This window comes from Orcinus orca, chromosome 19 (genome assembly GCF_937001465.1).
Source record: "Orcinus orca chromosome 19, mOrcOrc1.1, whole genome shotgun sequence".
In the NCBI taxonomy this organism is placed as follows: domain Eukaryota; kingdom Metazoa; phylum Chordata; class Mammalia; order Artiodactyla; family Delphinidae; genus Orcinus; species Orcinus orca.
In genome coordinates this window covers 42,778,649-42,799,452 of record NC_064577.1, presented here as the reverse complement: position 1 = coordinate 42,799,452, position 20,804 = coordinate 42,778,649, and the positions used below count along the sequence as shown (strand labels likewise).

At 55.4% G+C, this 20,804-nt stretch overlaps 1 protein-coding gene across 6 annotated transcripts; it reads right to left on the bottom strand.

Moving 5' to 3' along the window:
• Positions 1 to 1,304: 1,304 nt before the first annotated feature.
• CACNB1 (calcium voltage-gated channel auxiliary subunit beta 1) lies at positions 1,305 to 20,234 on the bottom strand. Of its 6 annotated transcripts, none has more exons than XM_004282715.4 (14): positions 19,940 to 20,233; positions 17,421 to 17,507; positions 14,304 to 14,423; positions 13,060 to 13,182; positions 12,355 to 12,491; positions 12,052 to 12,128; positions 11,489 to 11,643; positions 10,403 to 10,483; positions 9,903 to 9,961; positions 9,607 to 9,716; positions 9,307 to 9,458; positions 5,622 to 5,717; positions 5,024 to 5,209; positions 1,305 to 3,158 (listed from the first exon to the last, which is right to left on the bottom strand). In XM_004282715.4, the coding sequence occupies exons 1-14, from the start codon at positions 20,021 to 20,023 to the stop codon at positions 2,697 to 2,699; spliced, it is 1,929 nt and encodes a 642-aa protein (XP_004282763.2). In that variant the 5' UTR covers positions 20,024 to 20,233; the 3' UTR covers positions 1,305 to 2,696. The 6 variants fall into 6 exon arrangements, with proteins under 6 accessions (XP_004282763.2, XP_004282762.1, XP_049558521.1 ...); XM_004282714.3 differs by lacking the exon at positions 11,489 to 11,643 and adding an exon at positions 10,740 to 10,759; XM_049702564.1 differs by lacking the exon at positions 19,940 to 20,233 and adding an exon at positions 16,674 to 16,803 and having other exon boundaries at positions 17,421 to 17,500.
• Positions 20,235 to 20,804: the final 570 nt, after the last annotated feature.

The following is a 20,804-nucleotide window of genomic DNA, read 5'->3' as shown; positions in this document are numbered from 1 at the left end:
CTGCACACCAGCTTGAGGACAAAGCCCAAACTCCCTAAGGTGACTCAAGGCCCCTGTGACTTACTCCCGATGACCCCTCTCTTACCACCACCTTGAGAGCACACTTTGCTAGCAAAGTGCCAAGAACGTGTCATGCGTGTCACCTATTTCCTCTGCCTTGAACCCTTCCCCTCCTTCTCTGCCCAGGTTAATTCCTAACCAGCCTTCTAGACTCCACTCAAGCCTCACCTCCTCCACGAAGCACCCCCTGATCTCCCCAGGTTAAGGCAGGGACCCCTCTTCCAGGTTCCCTCAGGACCCACTGCTTCCCACATCAGAGAGCTCGTTGTGCTGTCCTGAATTGTCTGTAGCTCCCATTTAGACTTGTGCCTGGTACATAGTAGATGCTCGATAAATGTTTGCTCAATGAATAAACACAGGAAAGAAAGATCGATTCCATTGAAAGGCAGTGGGAGGAGCACTATGATGGCAGGCAGACTGGGCTCCAGTCCCAGCAGTGCTGGCTTTGCCATCACCTCCCTGTTGACCATGGGCCAGTCACTCGACCTGTGGGCCTTCCCAGTTCCTCTTTCCTTGGGTTTGCTAACCCCTCATCTGGAGGGTCCTGACGTCTGTTGCCCTCTACACACACACTTTGCACAGGAGCATTCAGGTCCACCACCCCAAAAACAAGAACCATGAGAGTGGAGAAATGGTTTGTGCATGCTGGGTGAGGCAGGATACAGGCGACAGCAGGAAGGATCAACCATCACAAGTCCACATCCGGCCAGCTGATGGTGGCAGGAACGGGCACTGTCACGTGCTGACTTTCCTCCTGGCTTTTGATCTTTCTCTCAGTCTGGGACTGGGATGGGGGTTCCTGATTCTCTGCCCTTCCCCACAAACAGACCTCTTCCCCTCCCACCAGGCTGGTTAGCAGGGCCTGGGGTGGGTAGTTGTGGAGGCATCAGTGGAGGGAGCCGGAAGCTCAGCCCATCCCTCCCTGGGAAGCTGGGGAGCAGCTGAGGCCACAGGAGCAGAGAAGCAAGCACGGGCCTCTAAGACAGTGTGCCAGTGGCTCTGGATCTGACCCCCTGAAAAAAACCCAGGGCACCCCACTTCCCGTCTCAGCTTGCAGTTTTCCCTGGCTCTACTTATGGGGAGACGGACCGGACAGGCATGGGGCTTGGGGCTGAGCAAAGCCAAGACTGGCCACGGCTTTATTCCTGCACCCACCCCTTCACTCTCCCTCCCTGCACATCGGCAGCTCCCACACACCTAGGCTGGCAACCATGCGGCGGGAACAAAGAAGCAGGCTCAGGAGGTGGCCGCAAAGGACAGGATGGCGGTTTTATATGTGGCAAAATACTTCTCCTAGGGGAGTACAGACGAACAGACAGACAGATGGGGGCACAGGACACCAGACAGGAAGGGGAAAGGTTGGGCAGTGGTCTCTTCTAACCAGTAAGTGGAAGCTGCACCCCACCCCCGGGTGGGGGTGGGGGGTGGGACAACATTGGCACAGGAGGTGGCGAGACAGGCATGAGGCACCCATCCCTGAGGCGGGCAGCCGGGCAGGGCCCAGTCCTCGTTGGCACAATCGGCTCTCTCTGGCCCAGCTGGGTGCTGGTGGGGGTGGGGGACGGGGCTGCTGGGCTACGAGATGCTAGGCAGAGGGACGATCCAGGGCAGAGGGGGTACCAAGGCCTCTCCTGGGGGGCGTGGACATGGGTAAAGGACGGGATCACAAGAGGCAGATACAGAGCAGCAACAGCAGCAGCTAAGCCCCCCGGGGGGATCCGAGGTCCTGAGGCCCCAGGGGTGACAATTACCCTCTCCCCTGGGGCCTCAGGGTGAAAGTGAAGCAGTTTTTTGGTTTCAAAATGAGCTGGACCAGAGTGTTCCATGGGCTCCACACCCAGGTGACAAGGGGATGGGGGGGCTCAGATGGAGAGGGGCCCCCTCTTCTGATGGCTGCAGGCAAGGGATGTTGTAGGCAAAGCTCATTCCTGGGGTAGGCAAAGCCTTGAGGCATGGAGGTGGTGGTGGGGGTAGCAGCATCTCGGGTTGCCCCCTCCTCAGGGTTCTAGGTCCTGGGCGGGCACAGGGCACTACATCTGATGCCTGCCAGCTTCTACCCAGACCACTCCCGAAGACGAGATCCCGGTGGGGTTTCCAATGCTGTAACTTTCACCTCCCAGACAATGCTGCCAGGAAGCTAGGGGGAGGGGTGGGCATGGTGAAGGACCCTGGATCTGGGGCTTGGGGAAGACAGCCCTCATGGGAAAGAGTCTGTGGTCTCCCTCACCAGGAAAAGCCCCCCACCCTTCCCAAATACTCCAGGTTGGAAAAAGAAAGGGCCACCCCATTTTAGGACACTCATTTAAAGCCTGGAGTAGAAGGAGTTAAGGAACTGCACCTTTTCTCTGGGCGAGGGGAGAGAGCCCCCTGAGGTGGGGAAGGGGATACTGCAGGAAGGTTGTCATCCCCCCATGCACCTACAACATGTAGGTAAAAACCTACCGCTGAGGCTTAAGGGAGTCTCAGGAGCTGGTTGGAATGCTACCACCAAAGAAACCCCAAACATTGAGCAAAGGCATCTGAAAGGAGGGGGACAGCGCCCCCTGGAGGCAAGATACATCCGCAGTGGTGAGCCCCTCTGTCCCGCCCCTCCCCTGGGCTCAGAGCCCTTCCTCCCACTGTGTGGCCCCCGCCTCTCAGCGGATGTAGACGCCCCGCCCCCAACCCTGCAGCTCATTCTTGTTGCGTCCCAGGACTGGACCCCCGCCCTCCGCGCAATAGCGCGCCTTATTCCGGCCGCGGTTCCGGTTGTTGGTCAGCTCCTCTTCATAGTCTTCCTCATCCTCCCAGGATCCCTGTCGGGCTGGTGGGGTGCTGCCCCCTGCAGGGTCTCCAAGCCCTGGCCCCTCGGAGGGGTCAGTCTCCATGTCCACACACGAGTCTCCCAGCTCCGTGTAAGCAGAGTTTCGGTTGCCAGGGGTGTCGGCATCAAACGTGTCTTGGTGGGACAGTGCGCGCAGGGTGCCCGCCCGGCCTGGCGGCTGGCTGCTGGGATAAAGGCCTGGGGGCTGGCCCAGCTCTCCCGGGTACTCGTGCACGCTGGCGTGCTCCCCGGTGGCCCGTTCCAGTGACTGGTCCCCGGAAGCAAGGTATGGTCCCTGGTTAGCAGGCAGACGGCACACACCATGCAGATCAGGCAGGAGTGAGAGAAACACAACAAAGCAAGGCAGGTTAGTGAGGGCACCAAGACACCCAGCCTGGCTGAAGGAGAGGAGGGTGCTGACCCTAGGGGATGGGCAGCCGGCAAACGGCTCTGGAGCCCAGCCAGAGAGCCAGAGGACAGAATTCAAGGCATTTGCTCCTCCACTAGGAGAGGGGGCACCGGACCTTCCTAAGGTGGGTGAAGGCGTGAACTCTCCTGGTAACCATGGTAGAGAGCCCACGAACAATTAGTCATCAATTCCTCAAGGCACACATTAATGCTGTCTTGGGCTAAATCATCATTAACAGCTCATTAGTATTGCCACTCGTTAGTGGTTGATTGGGTTAGTCATTGCCCCCGTTTCCCAAATATACTAAGGGGGGGATTTCAGCCAGCTCCTTCAGCCCAACCAGACCCTAATCACAGGCCTCCGGAACCCCACACTTCCCCCCACCCCATTGCCTAGTCAGATGACAGAGTCTCCAAGGTTGATAGGATTCCTCCCCTGCCCCCAACAAAGACTCAAAGCTGCAGGCTGGGGAAGGCTGATGGGTCTTTATCCCCCACTGGCAACAATGAGATGGCCCAATGTCCTCAGCACCAGATGCTACATGAAGATGGCCGTAGAGGCTGCTGGGTAGCGTGCAAAGAGACCTGGGTTCTAGCCCCATTCCCTGCTACTTCAAGCTGTGTGACCCTGAGCAAGTGACTCCCGTCTCAATGGCCCAGTGTCTCTGTGGTGGTGTGATGGGGATTAGACTAGAGCAGCAATTTCCAAACTATTCCCTGGAGATCTGGGGTGGGTGGACAGGGCACAGAGTGCTTCAGGGGTCCCCGTGGAAGTGAAATGGAGGCCAAGCCACTAGCTCCCTCTGAGCAGAGCAAGGATGCCTTGTCTACATACTGAGCTTCCACATAAGATTCAGTGAACAAGTGGGCTCTGGTGCTGAAAACAAATTTGAAAAGCAATGGTCTAGAATGACTTCATGGGTTTCTTCTGGTTCTAATTGGAACCCAATACTTAATGGTTTGACCTCAGAGACAGGCCTTGGCTCCCATGGGAGGAGATCAAGAATGCTTAGCAGTGGTCTAGAATGATTTCATGGGTTTCTTCTGGTTCTAATCTGGAACCCAATACTTAATGGTTTGACCTCAGAGACAGGCCTTGGCTCCCATGGGGGGAGATCAAGGCAGGGTGGAGAACCCACAGGAGGGTCTTTCCTGGAATCTGTTTAACTGGGAGAAGGATGGAAGGTTCAACTCATGGAAGATGCTTCGCTTTGGGTCCCTACCGAGAAGTCTCCCGAGATTAGGGCTCTGGAGGAGGGGGCAGTTTCTCTGGTTTGAACGGCCCTGCTCTGTGGGATTCCCTGCGTCTCAGGGCCCTTGGTCTGCTGCGTCTAAAATGCTGTGACCTCTGTTGGGTCTAAAATGGGTGTAGAGTCCAGCAAACATATTGATTTTCCTGTTTCTTCCTAGTCACTTACCTACAAGGCTCCCAAGGCAAAAGCCCCCAGGGCCGCAGATATGGTCCTTTGAGACCAGGCCCAGGGAGGCCCCACCAGCCAGCCCCAATCCCATCAAAAACCACAGACACCAGAAGCTGCCACTCACCACATTTTTTACAAAATAAAACTCTTCCCTTCCTTGCCCACGTTCACTGTGCTCAGTTCCTCAGTTCCGAGCCCTGGGCGGGAGGGGACATGGGCGGGGCACCTACACGGTGTGCTCCTGCTGCTGGGGCACCGCCCTGGCCCTCTGCGAGGCCTCCAGCCCTCCCCAGAAGCTGAGATTTCTCCTGAGTGAGGTGAGCACCTGTACCTGGAGGTTGGAGACAGGGGCAGGGCTGGCAGCAAGGGCTGCAGTAGCCATGGTGCGGTTCAGCAGCGGATTGGGCGGAGTGCTGCTGGGCGGGTGTGTGGCCTTCCAGTAGGCTTCCAAGTACTCGGCCAAATGCTCGCAGGCATCCTCCAGTTGATTCTCATCCAGGATGATGTCAAACATTTCCTGTGGAGGCGGGGTTAAGGGCAGGGCTGGGATGAGCTGGGCATGACCAAGGGGTGAGGGTGTGGCCTGGGGCAGTGGGTGGAGTCAAGGGGTTGAAGGACAAAGTTAAAAAGAAACCTCTGGATGTCCAGGAAGAGGAGGGCTCTTAGACATATAAATCGACAGAACTACAAGAGGTCTTGGTACCCCGATACTCCAACTCTCTCACTCTAAATATAAGGCAACCAAGGCGTGGAGAGGGGCTTAACTCCCCACAGAGAAGTGGTGCTTCTGGGACTTGAACATCCAGCACTCTTTTCCCTGCATCTCTGGACCCCGCCCAGGCATTCCCGGTCACTCTCTCAAGCAGGCCAGAGGACACGTGGAGAACCCAAACGTTGCCCCTTCCCTTCCCCTGGGTCTGAGCACTCACGGGAGGACACTGCGCGAGCTTCTCCGAGGCTGCTATTTGCACATTGAGGTGTTTGGACTGAGACTTCCCTCGAGACTTGATGAGCCTCTGAAGAACCTGGTTTGTGGGGGGAGAAGAGGAGCTAGAGGGACCCTGCAATGCACCAAGCCGGAGAGGCAGGTCCTGGCTGGAGCCAGTGTGGAGAGACAGTATCGGGGCCAGGGGATGTTCCATGACTCTCAGCCCTGGCCGCCTCTTCAGAAATGACCTCACCAGTCCTGTGTCCATCCTACACAGTGCTCAGGCTCTCTCCTGGGTCTCATGCCAGCCTGTCCTGGGAAGTTCCAGCAGTGGCTGTAATGAAGGGCAGTGATTCTCCTTCCCAACCCCTGTAACCTTTATAGGCTTCATTCTCTGGGCCAACTTCCCCTCCACGTTAGCAGCAGTAGCCATCCTTTACAGGGACATGTGCTATGTACTGGCACTATTCTGTGCTTTTTACACAATCAATTCATTTAGTCCTGACAATAATGCCATTATGCAGCCACTATTATTATTCTCATCTCAATGATAACAGTAATAATGATGATAATAGCTAAACATAAAGCTACAACCTTAACTAAGTGATCAAAGTTAACAGCACCAATGATACAACAAACCGACATCCTGTGCTTCCTGATGCAACGCACTCAGAAGGACACATCGCTTTGGTGATGTTCCTACCTGAAATGTAAAACCTAAATCTAGTCATGGGGAAACATCAGACAAACCCACACCGAGGAACAATCTACAAAATAAGTGATCTGTACTCTTAAAAAATGTCAGTGTATGGGGCTTCCCTGGTGGCGCAGTGGTTGAGAGTCCGCCTGCCGATGCAGGGGACACGGGTTCGTGCCCCAGTCCTGGAAGATCCCACATGCCGCGGAGCGGCTGGGCCCGTGAGCCATGGCCGCTAAGCCTGCGCGTCCGGAGCCTGTGCTCCGCAACGGGAGAGGCCACAACAGTGAGAGGCCCACGTACCGCAGGAAAAAAAAAAAAAAATGTCAGTGTCATGAAAATCCAAGAAAGGCTGAGGAAAATTTTCAGCTTAAAGACTATAAAGAGATATGACAACTAAATGCAACACATGATCCTGGATTGAAGGGGAAATTGCTATAAGGGGCATTATTGGGACAACTGGTGAAAACTGAAGATGGACAGTATTTTAGATAAGATTTCTTAAATTTGACAATTGTACTGTGGTTATGTAAGTTAATATCCTTGTTCTTAAGAAATACATGTTGAAATATTTAGGGATAAAGGCATACAATATCTACAACTTACTCTCTAATAGTTCAGGAAAAAAGATACACATATATAAGCGCACATATACATAATACATACATACATAAAGTAGTGGCAAAATGTTCAAAATTAGTGAGTCTGAAAAAAATTAAATTGTATACTTTAAATGGCTGAATTGAATGGCATGTGAATTTTATTTCAATAAAGCTGTTAAAAAAGTAGTGAATGTGAGTGAAGTGAATTCAAAGATAGTCCTACTATTCTTACAACTCTTCCGTAAATTTGCAATTATTTCAAGATAAAAATCTAAAAAAAAAAAAATAGAATAGATACAGTGCTTAGTAGGTACCAGGCACTTTGCATGGTTAATTTGTTTATTTAATCTTCACAAGCACCATTTGAGGATTCCTATTTTGCAGGTGAGGAAACAGAAACATAGAGAAGTTAGGTGACTTGCCAAAAGAGCACAGAGCCGGTAACTGGTGGCACTGGTACCTAAACTCAGGCAGTCTGATTCCAGAGTCCCCACCCTTAACCTCAGTCAGTGCTCAGTGGGGGCAATGGAAGTGTCTGTTAACTTTCTAGTTCACAAAGTGTTTTTGCAGCCATTGTCTCATTTGATCCTTTCAACCACCCCAGGAAGTACTTAAATCCCATCACCCCTTTTATGCTTATTAGAAACTTAGGACTCAGAAAGCTTAAGAAACTGGGTGCTCAGGGACTTCCCTGGTGGTCCAGTGGTTAAGACTCTCAACACAGGGGACCAGGGTTCGATCCCTGGTTGGGGAACTAGATCCCACATGCCGCAACTAAAAGATCCCGTGTGCTGCTACGAAGATCCCACAGGTGGCAATGACGATTCCGTGTGCCGCAACTAAGATCCAGAGCAGCCAAATAAATAAATATTAAAAAAAAAGAAAACAAGAAACTGGGTGCTAGCATGAGATGTTAACAGTTACCACCTCTGGTTGCCTTCATCAGTCAGACAGAACTCTGGGCTCTTTACATCATTACCTCCAACCCTCTCAATAATAACATATGAGAATGATTATAATTCCCATTTTGTAGGTAAAGAAATTGAGGTGCAGGAGCTTCCCTGGTGGTGCAGTGGTTGAGAGTCCGCCTGCCGATGCAGGGGACATGGGTTCGTGCCCCGGTCCGGGAAGATCCCACATGCCGCGGAGCGGCTGGGCCCGTGAGCCATGGCCGCTGAACCTGCGCGTCCGGAGCCTGTGCTCCGCAATGGGAGAGGCCACAGCGGTGAGAAGCCCGCGTACCGCAAAAAAAAAAAAAAGAAATTGAGGTGCAAAGGCTAAATAATCCCCCCAAGATCACAAGCTCAATAAAATACAACCCAAAAAACCAAAACCAAGATTTAATTAATTAAATAAAAATAAGCCAATCAGAGCTAGGATTTGAACCCCATGCTGTCTTCTCATTTCAAATCCTTCACCTAAGCTCACCTTCCATGTTTCTCAAACCCCTACTAATGTCTAGGAGGGAAAACTAACGGAGCCACTATATGACCAGAAAGTAAATCAGCCTTCCTACCAATTTCATCTCTATCGAGGCCTACATGAAGGCAGTGCAGCAAAAAGGGCTGAAATCGAAAGACAGGAAAGGTCTTTTCCCAGCCACCAAGCAGCTGCGTGACACTGGGACAGAAAGCACAGAATTCTTTCTGTTTTCTGGACTCAGGAGAAGTCAACAAAGTAGAGACAGGGGACTGGCCTGCATGACCCTAATAATATTTAAAATAGTTAATACATGAAAAGGGGGACTTCCCTGGTGGCGTGGTGGTTAAGAGTCCGCCTGCCAATGCAGGGGACATGGGTTCTATCCCTGGTCTGGGAAGCTCCCACATGCCGCGGAGCAACTAAGCCCGTGCACCACAACTACTGAGCCTGTGCTCTAGAGCCCACGAGCCACAACTACTGAGCCTGCGCTCTAGAGCCTGCGAGCCACAACTACTGAGCCTGCGCTCTAGAGCCCGTGAGCCACAACTACTGAGCCCACATGCCACAACTACTGAAGCCCGTGCGCCTAGAGCCCGTGCTCCGCAACAAGAGAAGCCACTGCGATGAGAAGCCCGTGCAACGCAACGAAGAGTAGCCCCCATCACCACAACTAGAGAAAGCCCACGCGCAGCAACGAAGACCCAACGCAGCCACAAATAAATAAATGCTTTAAAAAACAAAACAAAAAACATGACCAGGTATATTATACCAGACCCTTTGCTAAGTGCTAAGTATTCGCATTAGGTTGAATCTTCACAATATCCAGACAATGGAGTTCGACAGAGCAGGGAATCTGGGCTCGAGGAGATTAAGCCACACAATTAGTAAGCAGCACCTGGGGTTTAAACACAGGCAGCCCAACCAGAGCACTCCTGTCTCCAATAGGGTCAGACTCCTGCACCCACCTTGGGAGAGGTGATCTTGATGTAAACAATGATGGGGGCCAGTGAGGTCTTGGAGAGCTGGGCTGGGTGGTTGATGGTATCGGCATCCAGGGCAACCAACTGAAGGGTCCGGGCCAGCTCGAAGATTCGCTCGATCTCGCTCTGAACCTCAGCTGGGGGAATGGAGTCATGGGGCAGGCGGAAATGTAAGGGGGCCTCCCAGGAGGCCGTGGGCAAACAGAGCATTTCCGGAGATGCCCCCTCCCCCCCCACATCTGGCCCCAGAGCAGGGGTGCGGGTGGGGTTACGGGGTGGGCTCACCCAGGCTGGAGCGTGTGTTTGAACGCTCGATGATGATGTGTTTGCTGGGGTTGTTGAGGACTGAGCGCTTAGCCAGGGAGATGTCCGCTGTCACACGAGTGATGGAGATCCTGGGGGATGGGACAAGAGGAGCCAGGGGTCAGGGTGGCCTAGAATGCCCTGCCTGCTCCCCAGGCTCCAGGACAGCCTCTTATCCCTCAGTCCAAGAGTTCCAGGATTGTCCTTCCAGCCATCCTGCCCATCCCCAGCAGCAGAGAACCACAGTGGGAGCGGAGAGCCAGCTCCCAGGGTCTTACCTGCCATCAAACCGATGCTTCAAGAAGTCAAATAAAGCTTTCTGCATCATGTCTGTAACCTGAGGTTGGGGGGTGGGGTGGGGGGAGGAGAAGTCAGGTGTTTAAAGCCCCTCAGGGAAGGTGGACCGCTAGGTATTTGCCCCCTGACATTCCATTTTCTTCTTAAATCCCTGAGATGAGGAAGTCCCTGTTGTGGGGAGGGGGCAGTCCTTTTGAGTCTGAGGGGCCTCCACTGGGGTCTCTGATTGCAAAGATCCTTTTAGGTGGGATCTCTGGGAGGACTTCTCTGGGGCTCTTTTGAGAGGACTAGACCCTTCTGGGGTCTCCCTGGGGGTTGGGCCCCCCATGGAGAGGGGTGTCTCTGAAGGTATGTAGCCCTCTGGGGAAGAAACCCTGGGAGGGCCCTGCTGGGGGATCTCTCTGGGGTCTGAAGACCTGTCTATGGAGTCTTTCCGGAGGTCTGGGCCCCTCTGGGTCCACTCGCCTCTAGGGGCTCCTACCTCATAGCCCTTGAGCGACGGTCCCACCAGGATGATGGGCCTCATGGAAGGTACCACGTCATAGGGGGGCACATGCTCTGTCTGGGGGGGGAAGCAGGGAGGGGAAACCCCAGAGTGGAGATGGCATTAGCCCCTCTTCCCCCACCTCCAGGCTCCCCCATGCATCCTTTCCTCCCCCTGGTCCCAAAGTCCAGATGTGGGGATCGGGGCGGGGGTGGGGAGGCATGGCGAGGAAGGGTTGGGGAAAAGGGGGGCAGATATGGGAATGGGTGTTAGAAGGTCCCCCTAGCTCATCCCAGGGGGTGGGGAGGGGGACACAGAAAGCTGTGATACTCACCAACTTCTGCTTCTGTTTGGCTGGGTCCAGAGATTGCCAAGAGGAGGGCGGGGGAGGAGAAAGGGGAAGGTACCCAGGCAGGGGCAGAGGGCAAGGGAGGAGCCAGGACAAGAGAGGGAGGGAGAGCGGGCAGACGAGGAGAGATAACAAGGCATGCGTGTTAGTGACAGACAGAGCCAGAGAGAGGGGACGGGACCCCGTGCCAAGGGGGAGCCAGAGGTGGCCCTGGATCAGGGCTGGGCGCAGGACTGACAGCCAGTCCAGTGAACTTGGGAATGTTCAGACATCCTGTACCCCCTTTCTGGGTCCTGCTCTGCAGCCAGGAGATCCCCGTGTGCCCACCCGAGCCCCGTGGAGTCCGGAAAGGGCCAAGAAGGTCACCATTCCACCTTCCCCTTCACATGTGGCAGTGGGGGCAAACACGGCCTAACCCACTGGCAGTGAGGGGGAAAAGTCAGGTCTCATGACCCAGACCCTGCTTTCAGTTGAGGGGCGGGGGCAGCCTTCCAAGAGAAAGGGTGCTTCCACTGCAAGAACCATCCCTTCCAGGGAAGTGGGCCAGGGTGGAGTTGTGTGTGGAGACAGACGTGCCTATCCTCGGTGTCATTCTACCCTTCCCTCCTCCTTGGCAGGAAGGCCTGATTCCCACAGAATCAGGCTGAGACCACGTCGGAATCCATTCCAGCCCCCTCCCCCCCCAAAGCACTGGGCTCTGACCTCCCCTATCACAAGAACCCAGCAAGAATTACCTTCTTGAAGAAGGGGATGCGCTTGCCGTGGGGTGGCGGGGTGGTGACACTGCTAACGCTAGTCTTGGCAGAGCCACTATGCTCACCGAGCTCTGCCTCCTCATCCTCTAACTCCAGGGGGTCTAGTTCAAAGGCTAAGTTAGTCATTTCATTACCTGGACCGCAGAGTCAGGATGAGGGAGGAAGGAGGCGAGGTGGGGAGGAGTGAGATGGACATGAAGACACAAGTACAAAACGCAGGGATGGGATGGGGAAAAAAGAAAGAAGAAGAGGTGAATGGAACAGGGCTGGGAGAAATGAATGGGGGGTAGGGGGCAGGGCAGTCAGGCAGAGAGATGGAGCTACCAAAGAAATGGGAGAGTAGAGACATGACAGAATGGGCGCTGAGGGACAGGCCCAGCTTGTGGGGTGTCCTGCTCTTCATGGAGGGGGTACCACCGGAGGTGTCTGGAGGACTCAGGATTGGGGTACCCCCAACTGCAGGGAAAGGAGGGGACAGGCAGTGGGGAGACCACCCCGCCCAGGAGCTCCACCCGACCCCGTGGGGTGGCGGCAGCTCTTACCACTGGCAGGGGGCGTGGGGCGGCGGGTGCCAGTCACCACGTCTCCCAGACTGGAGCTGGAGTTGTCACCTGATTTGCTGTGTGGGCAGAGAGGCAAATGGAGCCGTGAGCAAAGGAGGTGGGCGTGAGGGTGGGGGATCTGTTCTCTCACAGGCTGCCCCCCGCGCCCCGCCCTCATTTGCCAGCCCCACTGGTGATGCCACAGACAGTTTTGTGTCCTCAGGGCAACGCGTCAACCCTCAGGGCCTACTCCTGGCTGGCTGGCTGGCCTCTCCCGGAGGTGCCCTGGCCCCAGCCAAACACCTGGAGCTGAGGCGGTTCTGGCGCAGCTTCTGTTCCTGCAGCAGGCGCAGGCTGTCCAGTTTGACAGGGCTGGGGATGAAGCCAACCTCACAGCCCTCCTTCACCAGTCGCCCAATCCACCAGTCATTATTGTATTTCTGCAAACGACAACGGCAGGTGGGGTGGGGGAGACCAAGAGGGAGATTAGAGGCACAAGCCAGCAGCCAGCTCCAGGGGACACCACCCCCAGCCTTGCCTACCCCGCCCAGGGGGCGGCACCCTCAAACAGCCCTGGCACCAGCCTCTGATTACAGCCCCCAATTCTCAGGACTCTCCGGAACCAGCATCCTCTTGTGCCATGGACCACCCACACCCCCAAGCACATCCCTGTTCTGAGAGTCCTTCCTCCCCCATGTGCCAGCTCTACCCTGGAAAGGCAGGGAGAGAAGTTAATGCTGACACCTCCATGTGCCTGGCACACTGCCACCCCACTGACAGGCCTCATCACAAACCCTCCCAACAGCCTTGTGACCTAGGCATTACCATCCCATTTTACCAATAAAAAATGCAAAGCTCAGAGAGGTGGAAAGATTTGCCTCAGGTCACACAGCAGATTTAGCCCAGCTCTGCTTGGCTCAGAAGTCTTTTTCCACTAGAGGTCTGACAGCCTCTCTCCTGGCACCCACTACCCTGCCCTCCCTCCAGATGCCAACACATCCTCCCCACCTCTTTGATGTGCAGGAAGTCCTTGGGCTCGAAGGTGATGGCCACTCCCTGAACAGGCACCTCATCCCCTAGAGATGGGTTATAGCCGACATTTGTCCTCACAGCAAATGCCACTGGCTTGGTCTAGAGGAAGATGACAACCAGAGGGTTAAATCACAATGGGATGTACAACTTCCTGACTGTGGTGGTGATTACGGAGAGGTCTGTTTTGTAAATTGTTTATTAAAACATATACTGTACACCCTACTATACATAAGATAGATAAACAACAAGGACCTACTGTATAGCACAGGGAACTATATTCAAAATCTTGTAATAACCTATAATGAAAAAGAATCTGAAAAAGAATACACATATATGTATAACTGAATCACTTTGCTGTACACCTGAAACTACGCAACATTGTAAATAAACTAGACTTCAAAAAAAAATTTTTTTAATAAAAACATATACTGAATGGCTTATGCAGTTTTTTACTGCATATATTAAATTTCACAATAAAAAAAAAAAAGCAAACCATAGAACTCAGTTCTCTCAGGGTGGAGGGGGGCATCAGGGAATGCTAAGTATAGGTGGTGGGAGAGCCTAGAATAACACCAAGAAGGAATAATAATAATACTAACAATAAGAACAAATAATAGTAATAATAATGATAGCAGCTACTGTGTAGTGTAACAGGTACTGTGTTATATGTTTCACACCCATTATCTCATTTATTTATTACAAAAACCCTATGAAGTTAAGTACTATTACCATATTCATTTTATGGGTTTTTTTCTTTTCTTTTTCTTTTTTTTTGCTGCACCATGTGGCTTGTGGGATCATAGTTCCCCGACGACCAGGGATTGAACCCGGGGCCACGGCAGTGAAAGTGCTGAGTCCTGACCACTGGACTGCCGGGGAACTCCCACCATATTCATTTTAATGAATGAGAAGACTAAAGTTCAGAAAGGTTAACTGACTTGCCTAATATCACACGGCTAATAAGAGCCCAGAAAATTTGACTCTAGAAATGAGTGGAAATGTTTAGCTCCTATTATGTGCAGAAATTAGGCACTTATTGTACTTCATAAGGAGGCAGGTATTACAGCTTACACTTTACAGGTGAAAGGCAGAGGCACATCAGAGGGGTACATGAGCTAGGAAGTGGCTAGGCCAAGACTTGACCCTGGGTCTGTCCAGGCTGTCTCTGAGGCCTGGGGTAAGGGAAATAATGCCAGCACAGCCCTTCCCATCTTTCTCACCTTGGCTTTCTCGAGCTGGGCTAATGCCTGGCGCTCTGCCTCCTTCCTTAAGGCTTCTCGGTCCTCCTCCAGAGACACATCGGAGTCTGACGGACGGCTGGTATAGGACTCTGCTGATCCCTGAAAACAGACAGGGCCAGCTCAGGGCCAACGCTGCCTCCCCAGCTCCTGGGCCTTGGAAGGCACCCGTCGTGGTTGCCTCAAGCCCCAGCCAGCCCAGCATGATACCACAAGGGCTAGGAGGAGGTGGTATTAGATGGGAAGAGCCGGAGAATGAGGTCTGCAGGCCCCTGGAAAGAGTGTGGCCCTAGGAAGCAGCAAACAGGGGATTACAGCAGGTCCAAGGACAGCTGCTTGGGGCCCAGGGAGGGGTAGGAACCTGATAGGGGCACAGCGCAGGGGTGGAGTGCCAAGGGACAGTCTCTACTCCCTGCTCCTCCTTCCCTCCCCTGCCCCCAGCACCGGCTGAGACAGACTCAGCACAGGCCCAGTGAGTCCTTCCAGGGGCTGTAGCCACCAGCTTAGGCCTGAGCTCTCGGCACTGGCGGGAATGGGCAGCCTGCTCCATGGGCTAGGACCACACAAAAATTTGCCATTTTCTGCTCAAGGGTGAGGAAAGATAGAATCCTACCTCCTCTTCCAGAAGCTGGGGAGCCCCAGCCCTCAGGCTCTCATAAGATACAAAAAAGAACCCAAGATTCCTGGGGTGGTGCAAGAAGAGGCAAGTTAAGAGAAGGACATGAGCAGGCCTTTCCTCAGTACTAGGGCTGCCGGCTGCCAGGGTTAAGGCAGCCTCAGAAGTCTGGGTGTGCCAGGAAGCAGGCCTTGATCACATCGACCATCCCAGAGCACAAGGAACTCCCTCAGTGATGCAGGCACAAGTGTAAGACACGCATAGCCTGTGCAGACCCAGGGCGTGAATGAATATGCTAATTCACGGATGTGCTTGGATGTGCAACTTCAAGGGTATGTTCTATGGTATGTCCTGGTGTGTATGACTGAATGCATACAGGTACACGTGTGTGCATACGGGGCGGAACGGGTGGACGCCCTCAGTGTCTGTGTCCCTGAGGGCATGTGAGGGCAAGAGCCAGGAGGTGTGGATTTGTGTGACCGTGCAGCGGCGGTGTTGCTACAAAGGGCAGGAGGGGACCTGAAGAAAGAACAAGACTGCAGAGGTGAGGGGGTTCTTTCCTGAAGACAGAAAAGGGTCACCTGGCCAGGAATGCCCACTAGCTTCGTATGGAGGGAACCTGGGAAAGACAGAAGACCAATTCCCACCTCCCCAGAGCGCCCTGGTGCATCAGTGAGTGCAGCTGCCCATCAAATCATGAAAATGGGAGAGTGGAGAGGGGAAAGGTGGGGGGGGGGTACTAAAAGAAGCTGGAAAAGAGATGCAAAGGAAAGAGAGTGAAAACCAGTTAATCTACCACTCTCCACCCCTCCTGACGGGAGCACTCAGAGTCAGAAAGACAGATGCCAGGAGAGCCAGGGGAACAGACCCAGAGATGGAGTGGCAGAGAGACACTTACTGACCCCAACACACACGCAAACACGCATACACACACACACACCCCCAAGAATGGCGGGAGACAAGGAAACAGTGAGGCAAGGAGACAGGCTGGAGTGAAGGCCTCCCACCAGCTTTCCGGAGGGGCTGCTCCCACCTCCCCCCACCTTCACTCCATCCCCAGCTCACCACTACGAGGGTCCGGTTGGACGCCTCCATCCCGGCGCCCTCAGTGCCTGCCCCTGCTGGCCTAGGGGGTGGCCCAAACTGCCCGTTCCCCCAAGGGGCTCAGGTTACAAGCAGAGTTGCTACATGTGCAAACTGCTAGGGTATATTTAGCTCAGAGATGTGGCAAGGACTGCCCCCCCCCACTCCCTGCCACCTACAGGGGGTCAGAGCTGGGGAGCTAAGAGGAGGAGGGATTGGAGACTGGGGTCTGATCCCCTGGGTCAGCAAACACTGAAGGAATGAGGCCCTTTTCTGTCAAGAGGGGCTCCACTGAGCACAGTGTCATTCTTCCTAGCCTCGGCCCTGGCCCAGTCCTGCAACACAGGGGATGAGGGAAAGATCAAAGAAAGGACTTCGTGTTTGTATGGAGATGCTGGGATGAAGAGCCCCTTTCCTGACCCTCTCAAGCCAGGCCCGGGCTCATATGTGCCAAGTGTCGTGGAGACAGAAGAAGTGAAAAGAAGGGCCTCTCTCCAATCTGTAGTGGATCTGCCTGGCATCACCCTCTCTCTCCTGGCCCGGTGGGGGGGGGGGGGGGCGCGGCTGACTTCCCTACTGTCCTCTGCCCTCATATGCTGCCCATTTTTTCTTCAACGTACACCTTTCCTTGTCTGATCCTAAGCCCCTCTTGCCTTTTTTGGGTACCAGGCTTTGTTGAGATGCTCTGTAGTCATAGCAACTGCATGGCTCTCTCACTGCTTCTCCCTGAGCCTGAGATGGCCTGGGGTTGACAGTTAGAACAGAGATGAGAACAGCATCTTTCTGATGGGAGAACACAAAACCCCAGAAAGCCATTCAGCTACACTACCCCCCTTCATTCAGGGATGCTGGGCTAAAGTCCTCTCTAATATCAACTTCCTCCTGCCCCTCCTCCACCTCCCTCAACACACTTTCTCTCTCTGCGTATTAAAGAAGTCACATCTGGATGTGAGGAGGGTGTTTCCCTGACCCACACCTAATCAGGGCTCCAGGGACCCAAATGTCCTGGCTCCTCATTTCTTAGGACCTGCCTCTACCCCATGCTGTCACAGATTCTGGGGGAGGACATGGAAGGAGACAGCCGGCAGGGGGAGTGGGTGACAGCCTGAAGCCAGCTCGAAGGAGGCAGGCCAGGCTGTCCCTGAATGAGATGACGCAGGCAGGCAGGCAGCAGGGGCTGGTGTCTGCTGCTGGGAGAGGGATTGGGTGGGGGCTGAAGGAGTGGGTACAGCTGACAGTATATGCAGAGGAGGTCATGGGGTGTAAGGGTATGGGGTGGTTGTGGGCAGGTGACAAATGACACGGGGGAGGGTGCCTGGAGAAAGCCTCAGACCCAGCTCACCAATCCTGGTCTCCACCAACCAGCCACCTCCCTCCTCTCAGCCCAGCCTACCCATTACCTGGCGGACAAAGCTGTTGGATGTTGTATCCGAGGATGTGCTCCCATCCGACCTTTTGAACCGCCCTTTCCTCTTGCTGTATTTGCCCTGGAGAAGCCAGGAAGGGACAAGAGTAGAATCAAAAAGGCCCTTTCCCAACCCTCATCCCATCAGGCCCAGAACCACAGCAAAGCCTTGGAAATATCATTCCCTGATCTCAACAGCCCGCCCCTCTAGCTTTGTCCTGAGATGGTACAGCCCAAGCGGGAGGGAGAACCCAGACCACAGCCATGGGGTGGGGGACAGTGAAAGAGAGCCCTAGGAAGCACACACAGAAACCCCCAAACCAAGACAGAGAGGTTGGGAAGGGGGAGGCACTGAGAAGCTGGAGACTCATTAGGCAGCAAAGCTAATTGAGACGCTGGGCAGGCGGCAGAGGCCTCAGGGGGAAGGGAGAGGCTGCCTGCAGTGCTGGGGGCGCGGAGAGAGCCCCTAGGAAAGTTCCCCTCCCTCTCTACCTCAGCTGGAGCAGAGTGGGGCTGAGTGTGCCTGTGGCCCCCAGAGAGAAGAGGATTCGCCAACCCAGGCCCAGCTTGGCTTTCCCCATGCCCAACTCCTGCCTTGTTTCTCGCAGAGTGGGGAGGGGAGTTGCAGCTCTCAGCTCTTGGAGACCTAAAACTAGATTCCCAGGGAAGGGTAGGGGGCGTGGAACTGTATTTGGAAAGTAAACATCTAACCCCAACCCTGACCCATGGGGGCAGATTTAGCACCCTGCCTCCAACCTGGCAGGACTTCTTCTCAGCCCATCCTCACAGTCACAGTGATCATACTTCTCCCCAAGGGGGCAAGAGGGTTCAGGCCATCTAACCCTCAGCTGCCAATGCCCACGTCCTGTCCCCATGATATCCACCAGGCTGCATCGATCTAAATGTCCCTTGGCCCCGCCCCAAGATAAGCCTAGGTCACAGCCCCTCGCAGGGCCTTGGAGAAGAGTTGCTCAGTCCCACGGGCTGGGCTCCTGGCTTCGGTGGCGTGGACACTGCCCGACCTCTTACGCAGCCACCCGTTCAGGTATTTCCAGGCCTCCTGTAAAGGGGGCTACTTCTTTGCTCTCCCCAACTCAAATATACACATTGGCCCCCAGCCTGTCTAGAGTGGGGTGGGGGGGAATCATTGATGGTTCAGGCCCTCCAAGCCCCTGCCCCCAGCCTCCATCCTAGAGTTTCTTTGCCAAAGAAGCTAGGTAAGCCATGACCAGGCTAGAGGCTCTGGTTCCTTGGGCCTGAGTACAAGGAGGAGGGTGGATAGATGGGAGAGAAGGGCACCTGGGAACCCTTTGAGAATCCTCCCTCCCATCACCTTCTCTCCAGCAAGACGTATCTCCAACCTCGAGGACTGAGGATCCCTATGAACTTAAGAGGATTCCCCCAGTGAGCCCCAGACTCTTTCAGACCACGACCACTATCCCAGGCAAGGAAAAGGGAGTGGCACCCAGAGGGACAAGGGACAGCTGAAAGGAAGGCCCCAGTCAGCTGCCTCCCAGGCTCCAAGGGGCCTGGGGTGGAAAAGGGAGGTATTTTTAGGTCTGACCTGACCCCCGCACCCCACGTGCCCACATTATCATGGTGGTTACAGTTGCTCCAGGCTGACCACAGCAAGAAAAGAGTTAATGCTATCCTAGCCTTGGGGTGTTGCCAGGTTGGATAAGGACACGTCCCAGAGAAATCCCCTGGCACGACCACCCCAGACCTTGCTGGTCACTCCATGGGCACCCTCCCTACCCAAGAATACCCCTTTCTGGGGGTAACCTGGGGGCACAGGAGAAGTGTGAGGGGGGCGGCAGACCACCCCCATCCCCACGCCCCCCAGGTAACACAGTTTCTTCCCCTCCAGGACAGTGAGTTGGCATCCATTCAACTTTGCAAACTTTGGAGGCATTTTCTGGGGCTGGGGGGATGGGGTGGAGGAGGGACAACGTGGGTGTTTGTTGGGGGAGGGGAGGTGGTCCAATATAGGGGTGGAGCTGAAGTGGCTGGGACGGGGGCCTGGCCCGGAGCTGGCCCCTTCCCCGCCCTCGAAGGCCGGTGTCCGCAGCTCTGAAGGCCTGCTGGCACTGCCCGCTGACCACCGCCTCGGCCACCCCCGCCCCACCCACACCCGCCCGGCGCCCCTGAGCGTGCTCTGCGTCCCCCCTTTGCCTGAGCTCTCTCTCTAGCTTCCTTCAACCCCCGGGTCCCCCCGCCAGCACCCACACTCTCAACCCACTGGAGCCGGTACCCGAGCAGCAGAGACCCTGACGCGTGGGAGAGGAGGAGGCGAGGGTGACAGGCGGCCCAACCGCCTCCTCCCCGCCCTGCCAAACCGCAGCACAACTCGCGGCCAAGCGCCCATCAATCATTCACCGGCAGAGCTGGGGGGCGCACAACCCTCTCCCCTGGGCGCCGGGCATGTAACCCCTTTTTCCCCGGCCCCCCTCGATCCGACCCCACAGGGTCCGCGGGACAGGCCCCCTTCCCTCGACCCCGGCCACCACGCCTCACCTGTGGGCTGGGGTCGAAGACCTCCATGGGGATCTCCTGGGAGGATGGGTAAGGGCCCCGGGACATGCTGGTCTTCTGGACCATGGAGAGGAGCCTCCCCTCCGGCCGCCGGTCCGGCCCAGCCGGGCGCCCTCAACGCATGAGAGAGGCCGTCGGAACCGAGAGCAGCGCAGCCAGCACCCGGTCGAGCCACCTGGCCCAGCCTTCGGTTGCCCTCTTCCTGCCTTCCCTCCCTCCTCCCGCTCTCTCCTCTGCTGCCGCCGCCTCCTCGGCCCCTGAAGGCTCAACATCTCCCCCCGCCCCCTCCGCTCCCACCCGCCCCTCCCTCCCTCACTCTCTCCCTCTCTCCCTCCCTCCCTTCTCCGGCCCCGGCCCCGCCCCTCGCAGCCCCTCCGCTGGCTCCGCACAGACAATGGGAGGACGGCGGAAGGGACGCATGTCTCTCCCGGCGGGCGCTAGCCTCCGACTGGCCTAGGGTGAGGGTGGCCCATTATGGGGGAGATTAGAAACCCGCCAAGGGGCTGAGAGCGGGGTGGGGTGGGGGTTGCCGTATACCAGTGGATGCCAGGCGCGGATGGAACTGAAGCGCGGATTAGCATGGCTGGCACCGCCCCCCTCTTCCGTCCCAAACCGCTCTTCCTAGCTGGTCTCCCCATTCCACTCCAGCTTGGGCCACCGGAACTTCACAGCCCTGGTGATCCTGGGACCCGGCTTTAACTCTTTTCGCCCCACTGTGGTCCCAGGCCGACTTGAACCAAACGGAAAGTCCCCTCCCTCGCCAGTATGGTGGTGCTGGCCGGCTGGGGGCTGAAGCTGTGGTGGGGAGGGTGTCCAAAAGGAGTCTCAGCAGAGACAGCAACAAGAA

Bases quoted from the DNA above. Each gene is read 5' to 3' on its own strand.
- CACNB1 (XM_004282715.4), bottom strand. From the start codon at position 20,023: ATGGTCCAGAAGACCAGCATGTCCCGGGGCCCTTACCCATCCTCCCAG. The intron at 12,492-13,059 runs GTGGGGAGGATG...TGTCGTTTGCAG, and splicing joins ACTTCCTGCACATCAAAGAG to AAATACAATAATGACTGGTG. The intron at 12,129-12,354 runs GTGTTTGGCTGG...CTGCCCACACAG, and splicing joins CAGAACCGCCTCAGCTCCAG to CAAATCAGGTGACAACTCCA.